This window comes from Trichomycterus rosablanca, chromosome 22 (assembly GCF_030014385.1).
Source record: "Trichomycterus rosablanca isolate fTriRos1 chromosome 22, fTriRos1.hap1, whole genome shotgun sequence".
NCBI lineage: Eukaryota > Metazoa > Chordata > Actinopteri > Siluriformes > Trichomycteridae > Trichomycterus > Trichomycterus rosablanca.
This window is the reverse complement of record NC_086009.1, coordinates 19,023,468-19,038,208: the sequence shown is the minus strand read 5'-3', so window position 1 is coordinate 19,038,208 and position 14,741 is coordinate 19,023,468. Positions and strand designations below refer to the sequence as shown.

Below are 14,741 nucleotides of genomic sequence, written 5' to 3'. Positions count from 1 at the left end.
CATGACGTCCTGAAAGTGAGTCACTTATCGAGTCGATTCTTTTAAACAACTCTAAAAACTGAATCAATCTAGAGTTTCGACTCATGTGTTTAATTTGAATGGAATTAAAACTTTGGCACAGTTTCGACCTCAGTAACCACTGTTTACTCAAGGTTTTGCTTTCACTTTACTTGAAGAGCTTGGACGTAAGTTTGATTTAAACTACTTACCATTTAGGTAATATTTTATATTAAATAATCTACAGCATGAAAACATATTTGTTTAGTTTACAGTGTACGACTGACATCTCTTTTTTAAGTTTTAACACGACTCCAGTGGAATCATTAAAAGTTTGTGTATTGGGTAAATAGGGTATAATGGGTAAACAACTTATGTGAATGAGCTTAGTTAAATAGTTGATTTTCCTTCTTTCCTGTATACACATATGCATATTTGTACGTTAATTGTAAATATTCATTGGTTTCATTGTACTATCTCAGAAAACAGAACTAGGTGTATGGTTGAAGCACCAGCCAGTCAGTGTCAGGGTTATGAACAGGAAAAGATCCTCACTTTTATCAGATAATGTGCTCTCTAAAATGAATTTACATTTAATAATTTTATCATATTTTATGAATGTTTTTATTGGTAAACATGTTCTTGCAATAAACATGTGCATAACTTCAAATTGTGTTAAAACGGTAAAATTAGTTTTTTAATTATTAGTTTGCTATTAATTAAGATTAATCTCGATTGAAATGTTTAATCGTGTGACAGCCCTAATATATTTATGTATATATATATATATATATTAGAGATGGGGCGATCGATCGACTTTAAATCGATATCGGCCGATTTTCAATCAAAATATGCTATCGACGATCGGACGATATTTCCCAAATGTAGCCGATCCGATCACTTGATATATAAAGATCATGTTAAGCTTAACAGCTCAGTGAATTGATCCAGACTTAGCGCTACAAAACACCAACCATCACATCACCATTCATCAACCATCGTACAGAAACCATCATGAAAGCTCTTCACGACCTAAAATAACAGAATTAACGTTGTGCATCATACATACGATGCAATTTTGCCGTGTGAAATATTTACTTTAAAAAGATAATACAACGCGGTCACATCTGAGCCGATTCTATCAGCACATTATTCAAACTCGTGTTCAGTTTGGTAACTCGTAAGTGGTTCTTGCTTTTGATGTAAATCAGAGCGGTAGAGAGAACAGAGCGGCGACACTCACATAGGGAACCGTTGGAAAGGGGGCGGGACATATTTTCTGCGCAGCTTTCGGGTTGTGGAGCTCTGTATAGTTCCAAACAACCCATAGAGCCCCATTCATTTCCACTACTTATCAAACATTTTTAGCTGTATGTTGCTTTGTTTTAAAAAAATAATGAATTTGATGTAATTAATATACTTAATACTGTTATTGTTTAGCATTTGCTCAGCACTAAATGTTACATGTTTATCTTAATTAATAGGTATAACTGAATTTAGCTTAGTCAGTTTAGCTTAATTAATGACACACGAGTCTTTTCACCTAAAATTGATTAATTAAAAGTTGATTAATCAAGAGTCTTGTTACAGAAATGATAATAAAACATCAGAGCCACAATAAATCATGCTACTTTTACTTTCATACTAAAGCACATTTGAAGGTAAATTTAGTTTAGTACTTTAGTGGAGGTAAAGAGTATTTTTACTTTTACTTCTACTTTTACTGGAGTAATATTTTACCTTGGGTATCTCTACTTCAACTCAGCTACATGGTTTGTGTACCTTGTCCACCACTTACATTAGACTAAATAAACTTGTGCATATTAATTATGAATTAATTCATGTATTACATGTAGGAATAAATTATTACTTACTCATGAAATAAGAGATGAATGAAGCTATTTCCTGTACCTGCACTATAATGTTAAAGGTACGGTAGTGTGTTTATGAATCTGTTCATTCAGTGCAGGTAAACCTTATGAATCCAGCACATGACTTAGTGTTTAGCCAAAATGATTATTATTATGAATCCTCAGGAAAGTGAAGGGAGATTAGTTTATGTAAAAAACAAAACATAAAAAAACTTTAATCTCTGTACTGTATATTGTCTCTACTACTTAATGATATGGCATTATGTAATGTATGCTAATATAATGTACTGTGTGTTAACAAGAACAACCTATTAAGTCATTATAAACATCAATCTTCCACTTCATATACCAAATTGACATTGAAGCAGATGCAGTAAATGTAAACGCAGTTGAAAATACCCAGAAATTGTACAAATGTTTATTATTTACCGTTTAATATTTTATTCACTGCTGCCTGTCCCATATGAGAACATGACAGCGCCGGGTTGGTTTGGAACTATTGGAGGGTTACATGAACCACGTGACCGCGTAGCGGCGAGATCAAGGAGTGTCGCAACTCTCTCTATCTACGGCTCTGATGTAAATGAGAACAGAAACGTTACAGAGCCAATCAGAGGCAAAAGTTTATTCATTACCAAATTCGTTAGTTCAGGATCATCTGCTAAACTTTTAGGGTAATCAGAACTTTTAGCTCCACAGACGGAACGAGTCTGACTCGGTGACCGCTCTGTGGTAATAGCGGTTTAATTAAGCTTTTTAATTAAGCTTTTTAATGTAAGAAAGTCACACAAAATGTTCTGTAGTAGCTGGTGTTTATTTAAAACCACAGCATTTATTAATAACAGTAAAAACGGAGAGAGAAACTTACGCGTCACATTCGACTCCTGAATCAGAATCATTTAAAGCGACACTGTGAACAAATCGTTTTTTTAAAGAAACACACACACGCTGTTGCTTTCGGTTTATCTTCACTGTGAGGCTCTTTTTAAGTGTTTAACTCCCCCCAGATATATATTTATACAACCCCAATAAAGTTGGGACGTTGTGTAAAACATAAATAAAAACAGAATACGATGATTTGCAAGTCCTTTTCAACCCATATTCAATTGAATACACTACAAAGACACAATATTTAATGTTTAAACTGATAAACTTTATTGTTTTTTTGCAAATATTCACTCATTTTGAATTTGATGCCTGCAACACGTTCCAAAGAAGTTGGGACAGGGGCAACAAAAGACTGGGAATGTTGAGGAATGCTCAAAAAACACCTGTTTGGAACATTCCACAGGTGAACAGGTTAATTGGAAACAGGTAAATGTCATGATTGGGTATAAAGGGAGCATCCCCGAAAGGCTCAGTCGTTCACAAGCAAGATTCACCACTTTGTGAACAACTGTGGAAGCAAATAGTACAACAGTTTAAGAACAACGTTTCTCAACGTGCAATTGCAAGGAATTTAGCAATTTTGTCATCTACAGTCCATAATATCATCAAAGAATTCAGAGAATCTGGAGAAATCTGTGCAAGTAAGCGGCAAGGCCGAAAACCAACATTGAATGCCCGTGACCATCGATCCCTCAGGCAGCACTGCCTTAAAAACCGACATCATTCTGTAACGGATATTACCACATGGGCTCAGGAACACTTCAGAAAACCATCGTCAGTGAACACAGTTTGTCGCTCCATCTACAAGTGCAAGTTAAAACTCTACCATGCAAAGTGAAAGCCATATATCAACAACACCCAGAAACACCGCCGGCTTCTCTGGGCCCGAGCTCATCTGAGATGGACTGATGCAAAGTGGAAAAGTGTCCTGTGGTCTGACAAGTCCACATTTCAAATTGTTTTTGGAAATCATGGACGTCGCGTCCTCCGGGCCAAAGAGGAAGAGGACTGTCCAGGTTGTTATCAGCGCAAAGTTCAAAAGCCAGCATCTCTGATAGTATGGGGTGTGTTAGTGCCCATGGCATGGGTAACTTGCACATCTGTGAAGGCACCATTAATGCTGAAAGGTACATACAGGTTTTGGAGCAACATATGCTGCCATCCAAGCAACGTCTTTGTCAGGGACGTCCCTGCTTATTTCAGCAAGACAATGCCAAGCCACCTTCTGCACGTGTTACAACAGCATGGCTTCGTAGTCAAACAGTGTGGGTACTAGACTGGCCTGCCTGCAGTCCAGACCTGTCTTCCATTTAAAATTTGTGGCGCATTATGAAGCGCAAAATACGACAACGGAGACCCCGGACTGTTGAGCAACTGAAGTGGTACATCAAGCAAAAATGGAAAAGAATTCCACCTACAAAGCTTCAACAAGTAGTGTCCTCAGTTCCCAAACGCCCAAACGAGTAAAAGGAAAGGTGATGTAACACAGTGGTAAACATGCCCCTGTCCCAACTTCTTTGGAATGTGTTGCGGGCATCCAATTCAAAATGAGTGAATATTTGCAAAAAAACAATAAAGTTTATCCATTTGAACATAAAATATCTTGTCTTTATATATATATACACATACACATGGGCCCCAGTACACCTGCCCCCAGTAGTTATGCCCCTGGTATTCACATAATCCTATTTTATCAGTGTTTATGTATCTGCATTGTTATATGATAATGAAAAAACTTGCTTGGTGACTGTAGTGTTACAGTCATTGAATGGTGAGAATCTGGAAACACGAGTAGATTCACCTTGTTTAGGAGTTATTTAAAGAATCGAATCATGAGTCTTTGGACAATTCATTCTTTATTTACAGCTGAAATGTGATTCAATCATTTGAGAGAAGACTTGAGCTACCTATTGTTTCTGAGCTACTGAACAAAGTTACTAAATCTCATTTTAGTTTAGTAATTATAGCATAAGAAAGCAGTTGAATGATGTGGTGACAGTAATTAATAAGTTCTGATGCTGTTGTTGTTGTTTTGTAAAGTGTTGCACAGTGCAAGCTTGTTCCTGTCCCATTCTTTTTAAAACTTCTCTATTGTCTCTATTGTCAAACTCTAAAAGTTTAGAAACGACCCAAAACTTTCTTTCTACACACAAAAAAGTTTTAATATCGTTTAATGTAGTTTAAAATAAAAATACTTTTGATTTATTCAAGCCATAATATTGCAGAAACCTGAAAAAACAAATAGTACATATGTCCTGTCCTGTCTTAAACTACATACAATGTGAAGAAATGTGAAGGAAGCATCATGAATCGCAGTTGTGTTGTTTTCTAATTGTTAAACAAAACAAGATTGTATTTAAAAGACAAGATAATAAAACTAGCAGATCTGTAAACAACAGTAATTCTGATCATGCAAGAAATTCTAGAATAATCTTGTCTCATTGTAAATGAGACATAAATGCAGAACTCCAGATTCAAGTCAGAAAATAAAGATTAGTTGGGATCCCAACATCAGGATTGTAGCTTAAAGTACTAGTAGGACTATAAGGCGGTATCACTCCAGATCAGGTTAATGTTTTATCACAAGCAGTTTAAGAATTACTTGATTAATAAAAAATGCTAAATTAACGTTTAAAAGGTGTTAGCTATTTTTCATTAAGAACCGCTGCTTTAAACCAAATAGTTTGAAAACCTGAAGACTTTAGTCACTGTAATTGGTGTTCTGTGTTTGATTTACAAATGAAGTGACAGCCGAAAAACTGTTGTGAACCAGTTTAATGAAATTATGTGGCCAAAAGTATGTGGACCTCCTTCCTATGAATTTAAGGTGTAATCAAACAGGTGTATTCTATGATAATGCTGGTTTTTGAAATCATGTCCAGTAAGATCATGGTCAGGCGTTCACATATTTTTGGCGTATGTTTTATTCTGAATTGTTTGCTTCAGGTTGTTTATTCTCTATGTGTTCTGTAAACTGTGTGCTAGGATCAATACGAACACCATTACTATAACCTGAATCCTTTAAATGTGGGTTGTAGAGACAGGAGATTCTGTTTGTCTGTTCTCAGAAGTGATGCACCTGAAGATTTAGGCCAGAAAAAAACGAAACCAAGAAGTAAAAGGACAATTTGAAGCTTTGATCACAATGGATACAAAAAGCAGGTCAGTCATTTAAGCTAATGGGAATGTTTATAGTTCTTTTTAGATTTGGACATGGCACTGATTCAGTTATCTTTTGTGTACAGAGAACAACTGCAGGAGCAACTTGACGAGTACATTTTAGACACTCTCAAATACATTCAAACAATCAAAGAATTCTGTGGCCAAGAAGAAAAATGGATCCTCCAGAGGAAGACGGAACTCAAGACAATGAGAGACCTCAAAGATCGGGCAGATTCCAAGAAACAAGAACTGGAGAAGGAGCTGGGGGAAGTTCTCATGGGTACTTTGAAAGGATTGAAGAAACTCCAGCACTTCTTGGATTCAATAGAAATGCTAGCGGTCACCTCACTGTTTGTTTTCTCGAGTGAAAGCTTCATGCCGAACGGTGTGACTGCTGCCAGTGTTCAGTCAGTGATCTCTAATGCCAGAAGGGTATCGCCTCTGCTCATCCACTTCAAGAGAGATGCAGAAGCTTTCTTCCTGCCAAGCCTCAGCAATGTGGATGTCTTGGCCTTCCAGCTGGACAAATACATCAGCATTACTCAGCAGCTCTGTGTGAAGATCGAGAAAACGTTAGTGCTTAATACATGGCATACAAGCATGGGATGGTAAAAATTTTAGCATTTTTTTCAACAACGTGTTCATTTCTTTGCAGATCCAGGGGTGTATCAGGTTCTGGAAATGGCTATAAGTGAGTATCATCCAGTAACACAAGTCCTTCCTCTTCTGTAGGTCTGTCAAAGCTTACGGCTTGATTTACAGATTGCCTGCATGTGTAACATAATGCAAATAATGAGTCTGAATCTTAGCTGTTTGAAAACAACAAGATCAGGAGGAAAATTAGGGAAAATGGAGGAATGCAAGAATAGATAAACCATTTGCCTGAATCTGTGCACAATTTTCACATCTATTTCTTGACATAATGTGTTACAGATGGAACAATGAAAACACTTCACCGAAGTTCACTTTAAGCCTAAGTGAGGAGTCGGTAGAAAAACTGTCTGATCATTTGACTCAACTAAACAAAATCAGGTAAAAACATGCACATTTGCACATTGTGGGTGGTGGGTCGGGCTTGGATTGATGGTCAATGTGTTTGACTTTGGGTGAAAACATCTCAGAAACGTACTTTCTTTTCAGGGCGGATGAGTCGCTCAGGCTGACCTTTCTGTTTGATAAAGAGGCACAACGCTTCATTGATTTGTTCAGTCAGCGCTCCTCCAGAATGTTTCAGTTCCTGTCTGAATTAGAGCAGGCCGCAGTTCAGCTGGACAGGATGAAAAAGGGCTCCAACATCTCCACCGTGGCTGGAAGTTCAGTAAGCATTGCAGGGGGTGTGTTGTACATCGTAGGTTTGGCCCTTGCTCCTGTCACAGCGGGTGTATCTTTGGCCCTGACAATGACTGGCACCGGGCTTGGAGTCACCAGTGGTGTCAACAGCATAGTCACAAGCGTCACTGAAGTTGCAGTAAACAGTCATCATGGAGAAAACGCCAAAAACATCTTCATCAAATTTAGTGAAGAGTTACAGATGTTTTCAGTATTTTCAGAACAAGTGGCCAGCAGAGAGATACCTGAAATACCGGCTCTGGAAATTGTCAAAATAATACCTACTGTTTATACAGTAGCCAAAGGTATTGATGCTCTAGTTGATGGAGCTTTAGCTGTAAAGGCTCTCAAAAGTAAGAAAGTGGCTGTAATGGCAGCTAACCTTGGACTTCAAGAAGCCAAAGCAGGTCGTAAGATCCCCAACCTTGCTGCAGACCTACCTGACATTGGGCAGATGGCTAAGGGTACTCCTCTGGCCCTGTCCAAGGCAGCTAGGACTAGATTAATTACCTCGAATGCCCTCTTTATTGGGCTAGATGTTCTGTTCATCTGTAAAGCTAGCATCAGCCTGGCCAAAGGAAGCAAAAATGAGGCGGCTCAGCTCATCCGGGCCAGATCCGTCCTGTGGCACTCTGAGATGGAGGCATTGGAGAAGGTCAATAACCACCTGTGCAAAGGGATTTTGAAGTTTTGCAAGAGCCAGGCCATCCTGGAGCAACCCTTTCACCCTTTCCTTAAAGATGATGACCAAAATGATCACACAGCAGGACATCAATAAAAAAATTTTTTCTAACTCACTGAATGATTTTAATGAAATATATACAATAATCTACAATAATCTGATTCATTCATGTATTTGTTTGTACATATATTACATTCTATTATTGCTGAGTATTATAAACCTGTTTAATATTGGTGAAGCTTCTGGTGCTTTACTTGGTGATTACTTTTTTTACACCAGAACTAAATTTAGGTATTTAAGGGGAACGGTAACTTGTCAATCAGGTGCTTCATCTACTGTGTAAAATCTTTCAGTTGTTTATATTTCCCTCTTTATTATTTTAAGTCCTGCCTATTTCACCTCATAATGTGCCTATGTTGTCTTACATTTCATTAAAGCTTTATGTTAATCTTCAATGGCTTTGATTGTATTTGGACACAATTGTAAGTTGCTTTGGATAAAAGTGTAACAGGGTGAGGTACAACAAATACAACCCACTGTGAAAAGCGGGACCCAAGATGCAGAGCACAGAAAGGAAAAGGATGGAAATAAGGGTAGACACCGATACAGACTCACTCAGTGGTGGAGACAGTAAACAGGCTTTTAAGAAACCTGTAAAGAACTTTTATTTATTTTCCTAATGTAAGGAGGTTCTGCTGTACATTATTTAAAATTATTATTATTTAAAAGTTGTTTGTGAGCTATTCTTACAAAGGATATAGATAATTCAGATTTATATTTAGATTTAATTATCAATTATTTTTATATTGTTATTGTTATAAAGTTTGAGTCTCTTAAAAGGATAATTATAGGTGTTGGTGTTACTATTTTTGCACTTCTGCAGTCTTTTAAATTACAATGCAAAAAAAAAGAAATTTGAGTCTTATTTCAATTGCATTATACAAGAACAAAAATATCAAAATCGTAATCGACAATCGGTTATAATTTTAAAATAATCGAGATTTTTTTTTGCAAAATCGCTCAGCCCTACTACTGACTGTAAAGCGCTATTTTTTTTAATGCAATGAGTACTCTGTATATTTTAAGGGTTGCCACAGTGGATCCCAGACTTGGCACAGTTTTTGCAGCTTTTCATCGCAATCCTTCCATTTTTATTCAGGTTTGGGACTGGCACCGAAAATGCAATGACAAGTGCACCTCTTGATGGCCATGGTGTTGTGGTCACCCCTCTGCCCCACAAACATTAGCCAAACATGTCTGTCCACGCGCCCAACTTAACACTCAATTGCTCAAACTGTATTCAGTCATAATTGTAATTTGCTTTGGATAAAAGCATCTGATAAAAGCTGCAAATAATGGCCTAAATATACAATTAAAGTGTATATAGACGCTGAAAGTACATTTAAAAACATAAATTTTTATATCCAGCTCAAATTTTACTGACAATATTTCCTCACTTCATTTATTGTAAAAGATTCCAAACATGTATTTCATACAATATAATTTTATAATTATAACGTTCTAAAATCGGTTTGTGGATTTCAGCACTTTTTCAATGTAGGTACACAAATACTTACAATTAAGATATGAATTAAAAAGCTTGTATTAGGATTTTGGTTATTGTTTGTGATTTGTTGAGGACTTTTGTGTACTTAGCCTACTGTAGCCTAGTGTGGGAGTGTGTAGGATCTGTGCTGGCATGCTTATGGCGTCCTGAAAGGAAAGCGAAAGCTAAAGTGAGTCACTTATTGAGTCAATTCTTTTAAACAACTCTCAAACTGAATCACTCTACAGTTTCGACTCATCTGTTTAATTTGAATGGAATACAGAAAACTTTGGCACAGTTTCGACCTCTACAGTAACAACTATTTACTCAAGATTTTGCTTTTTCTCTACTTGGAGCGCCACCCACCAACCATAGATTCAACAAACAATAATGTTTGATTTTCAGTATCATAAATACACCCTGAACTACTTACCATTTAGTTAATGTTTTATATTAGACAATCAACAGCATGGAAATATATGTGTTTAGTTACCAGTGTACAACACACATTCTTTAACTGACTGTATTCCATCTTGAATTCCAAGTGTATTCCATCTTGCTAGAATTTGCTATCTAAGTTTTAACACGACTCCAGTTGAATCATTAAAAGCTGGTCACTTTAAAACGGTATATTGGGTAAAAACTTATGTTAATGAGCTTAGTTAAATAGTTTTTTGATTTTCCTTCTTTCTTGTATACACATAAACTTAATGAATATTTACACATTTATTGTACTATCACAGAAAACAGAACTATATGGTCTAATTGCAAATTTTGACATGTGCAACTTTGTATTGGTGTAGTTTGGAAAGTTAAATGAACCACTTTAAGGTACTGACTCCAAAAATCCTATGAAAAGCAAAAACATGAAGATTTTTTGTGCTCTATCAAAACTAAGAATTTGTAGAGGGTTTCAGGTAGATCTTGAAACACAATCTTGAAGCAACACCATGAAGCAAACATTGCCAGAATGTTATTTATATTGGCACCAACCCACGTTGTGAAAAAGTGAATGCTGCCTGATAGGCAACCTATTCACAACATGAACACAATGTTTTTGTGGAGGTTGTGTTTGCTGGGAATGTTCCATCTGGTGGCGAAAACACACCAATCCACCTTATTCACAGAATCCTATTTTATCCGTGTTTATGTATCTGCATTGTTAAATGATAATGAAAAGACTTGCTTGGTGACTGTAGTGTTACAGTCAGTGAATGGTGCTGCTGTTCAGGAAACATATAAAAATGACACAGTATAAAAAGTGAGAATCAGGAAACACTTCACGAGTCGGTTCGCCTTGTTTAGGAGTTATTCAAAGAATCGAATCATGAGTCCCTGGACAATTCATTCTTTATTTACAGCTGAAATGTGATTCATTCATTTGACGGAGAGAAGATCTGAGCTTCCTATTGTTTTCACAGCTACTGAACAAAGTTGGACTAACGCAGAAGTAAGTTACTAAATCTCATTTTAGTTTAGTAAATATAGGATAAGAAAGCAGTTGAATGATGTGGTGACAGTAATTAATAAGTTATGATGCTGTTGTTGACTGTTTTGTAAAGTGTTGCACAGTGCAAGCTTGTTCCTGTCACATTCTTTTTAAAACTTCTCTATTGTCTCTATTGTCAAGCTCAAAAAGTTTAGAAACGACCCAAAACTTTCTTTCTACACACAAAAAAGTGTTAATATCGTTTAATGTAGTTTAAAATGTAAATATAACTTGGATGTATTCAAGCCATAATAATGCAGAAACCTGACAAAACAAATAGTACCTGTGTCCTGTCCTGTCCTAAAACATACAAAGTGAAGAAATGTGAAGGAAGCATCATGAATCGCAGTTGCATTGTTTTCTAATTGTTAAACAAAACAAGATTGTATTTAAAAGACAAGATAATAAAATAAGCAGATCAGAAATTCTGATCATGCAAGAAATCCTCTAATAATAAAGTTCATTGTAACTGATCAGATCACATCTTATGAAACATATATTCAGAACTCCATATTCCAAAAAAGTCAAAAAATAAAGATAAGTTGGGATCCCAAAATAATGTTTGTAGCTTAGAGTACTAGTAGGACTTTTATAAGGCCGTATCACTCCAGATCGGGTTAATGTTTAACCACGAGTATAAAACATCAGTCACTGTAAATGGTGTTCTGTGTTTAATTCACGAATGAACTGACAGCTGAAAAACTGCTGTAAACCATCTTGATGAAACTATTTGCATTTTACATTTTCAGCATACGCCTTTATCCAAAGCGACTTACATTACAGTTACAGTATACAGTCTGAGCAACTGAGGGTTAAGGGCCTTGCTCAAGGGCCCAACAGCAGCAACCGGCAGGTGGGGCTTGAACCAGCAACCTTTGGATTACTAGTCCTGTGCCTTCACCACTAGGCTATGGCTTGCCAAAAGTGCACTATGTGGCCAAAAGTATGTGGACCTCCTTTCTATGAATTTAAGGTGTAATCAAACAGGTGTGTTCTATAATAATGCTGGTTTTGGAAATTATGCCCAGTAAGATCATGGTCAGGTGTCCACATATTTTTGGCATATGTTTTATTCTGAATTGTTTGCTTTATGTCATTTATTCTCTATGTGTTCTGTAAGCTGTGTGCTAGGATCACCATTACTATAACCTGAATCCTTTAAATGTGGGTTGTAGAGACAGGAGATTCTGTTTGTCTGTTCTCAGAAGTGATGCACCTGAAGATTTAGGCCAGAAAAAAAACAATGGATACAAAAAGCAGGTCAGTCATTTAAGCTAATGGGAATGTTTATAGTTCTTTTTAGATTTGGACATGGCACTGATTCAGTTATCTTTTGTGTACAGAGAACAACTGCAGGAGCAACTTGGCGAGTACATTTTAGACACTCTCAAATACATTCAAACAATCAAAGAATTCTGTGGCCAAGAAGAAAAATGGACCCTCCAGAGGGAGACGGAACTCGAGACCATGAGAGACATCAAAGATCGGGCAGATAAAATCAGCCTAAGGTTCGACCACGTTCAAAACTCAACGGACAAGGCCAAAGCTTTCGGTGAGTACCTGTGGAGCGGTCTGACCCAGATCACAGCAGATTCCAAGAAACAAGAACTGGAGAAAGAGCTGGGGGAAGTTCTCATGGGTACTTTGGAAGGATTGAAGAAACTCCAGCACTTCCTGGAATCAATAGAAATGCTAGCGGTCACCTCACTGTTTGTTTTCTCGAGTGAAAGCTTCATGCCAAGCGGTGTGACTGCTGCCAGTGTTCGGTCAGTGATCTCTAATGCCAGAAGGGTATCGCCTCTGCTCATCCACTTCAAGAGAGATGCAGAAGCTTTCTTCCTGCCAAGCCTCAGCAATGTGGATGTCTTGGCCTTCCAGCTGGACAAATACATCCGCATTACTCAGCAGCTCTGTGAGAAGATCGAGAAAACGTTAGTGCTTAATACATGGCATACAAGCATGGGATGGTAAAATTTTAGCAATTCTTTCAACAACGTATTCATTTCTTTGCAGATCCAGGGGTGTATCAGGTTCTGGAAATGGCTATAAGTGAGTATCATCCAGTAACACAAGTCCTTCCTGTTCTGTAGGTCTGTAAAAGCTTATGGCCTGATTTACAGATTGCTTGCATGTGTAAAATAATGCAAAAAATGAGTTTAAATCTCAGATGAAAACAACTAGATTGTAAGGGAAATGAGGAAAATGCAGGAATAGATAAACCACTTTAGTTTGAGTAGACTGCCGCTTAAGAGTTTTTTTAGTAAGGATATTGTGTGAAGAGTTTTTTGTTTCCTGCTTTAATGGCAGTTGCCTGAGTCTCAATTCTCATATTTATTGCCTGATATAATGTGTTCCAGATGGAAGAATGGAAACACTTCACTGAAGTTCACCTTGAGCATAAGTGAGGAGTCGGTACAAAAACTGTCTGATCATCTGACTCAGCTAAACAAAATCAGGTAAAAGCATTAATTATTGCACATTGTGGGTTGTGGGTCGGGCTTGAATTGATGGTCAATGTGGGTGATTTTTTCTGGGTGAAACAATCTCAGAAATGTACCTTTTTTTCAGGGCGGACGAGTCGCTCAGGCTGACCTTTCTGTTTGATAAAGAGGCACAACGCTTCATTGGTTTATTCAGTCAGCGCTCCTCCAGAATGTTTCAGTTCCTGTCTGATTTAGAGGAGACGGCAGTTCAGCTGGACAGAATGAAAATGGGCTCCAACATCTCCACCGTGGCTGGGAGTTCAGTAGGCATTGCAGGGGGTGTGTTGTCCATCGTAGGTTTGGCCCTTGCTCCTGTCACAGCGGGTGTATCTTTGGCCCTGACACTGACTGGCGTCGGGCTTGGAGTCACCAGTGGTGTCAACAGCATAGTCACAAGCGTCACTGAAGTTGCAGTAAACAGTCATCATGGAAAAAATGCCAACAACATCTTCATCAAATTCATGGAGGATTTACAGAAGCTTTTAGAATTTTCAGAAGAAGTGGCCAGCAGTGAGGAACCTGAAGTAGGTCCAGATGTGGTTTTCACGGCGCTCGAAACTGGAAAAATAATAGCTCGGGCTGGAGTAATCCCCAACCTTGCTGCAGACCTACCTGACATTGGACAGGCGGCTAAAGGCACTCCTCTGGCCCTGTCCCAGTCAGCTAGGGCTGGATTCATAACCTTGAATGCCCTCTTCATTGGGCTAGATGTTCTGTTCATCTGTAAAGATAGCATCAGCCTGGCCAAAGGAAGCAAAAATGAGGCGGCTCAGCTCATCCGGGCCAGATCCGTCCTGTGGCGCTCCGAGGTGGAGGCATTGGAGAAGGTCAGTAACCACCTGTGCAAAGGGATTTGGAAGTTTCGCAAGAGCCAGGCCATCCTGGAGCAACCCTTTCACCCTTAAAGACGATGACCAAAATGATCACACAGCAGGACATAAATAAAAAAAAAATAAAAAAATGTTTCTAACTCACTGAATGATTTTAATGAAAATCGTACAAATGTGTTTAGATAAACAATAATCTGATTCATTCATGTATTTGTTTGTACATATATTACAAGACATTCCTTTATTGCTGAGTATTATAAACCTGTTTAATATTGGTGAAGCTTCTGGTGCTTTACTTTTTCTGGTGAGTACTTTTTCACACCAGAGCTAATTATAGGTATTTAAGGGGAACGGTAACTTGTCAATCAGGTGTTTCATCTACTGTGTAAAATCTTTCAGTTGTGAAACCATTGCATTGTTTATATTTCTCTTTTTATTATTTTGTGAAAGTCCTGCCTATTATG

The 14,741-nt window shown here is 37.6% G+C and overlaps 1 protein-coding gene and 1 pseudogene across 1 annotated transcript; both read left to right on the top strand.

Annotated features, from left to right (window-relative positions):
- The first annotated feature begins 5,969 nt into the window (after window positions 1-5,969).
- On the top strand, window positions 5,970-8,025 carry LOC134300351 (uncharacterized; annotated as a pseudogene).
- A 2,839-nt stretch (window positions 8,026-10,864) lies between these two features.
- On the top strand, window positions 10,865-14,741 carry LOC134300350 (uncharacterized). The gene is made up of 6 exons (XM_062985070.1): window positions 10,865-10,925; window positions 12,170-12,224; window positions 12,308-12,895; window positions 12,951-13,013; window positions 13,322-13,420; window positions 13,533-14,741. The coding sequence occupies exons 2-6, from the start codon at window positions 12,208-12,210 to the stop codon at window positions 14,350-14,352; spliced, it is 1,587 nt and encodes a 528-aa protein (XP_062841140.1). The 5' UTR covers window positions 10,865-10,925; window positions 12,170-12,207; the 3' UTR covers window positions 14,353-14,741.

Coding starts and splice junctions, on each gene's coding strand:
- LOC134300350 (XM_062985070.1), top strand. Junction 13,014..13,321: donor GGTTCTGGAAATGGCTATAA/GTGAGTATCATC, acceptor AATGTGTTCCAG/ATGGAAGAATGGAAACACTT. Junction 13,421..13,532: donor ACTCAGCTAAACAAAATCAG/GTAAAAGCATTA, acceptor CCTTTTTTTCAG/GGCGGACGAGTCGCTCAGGC.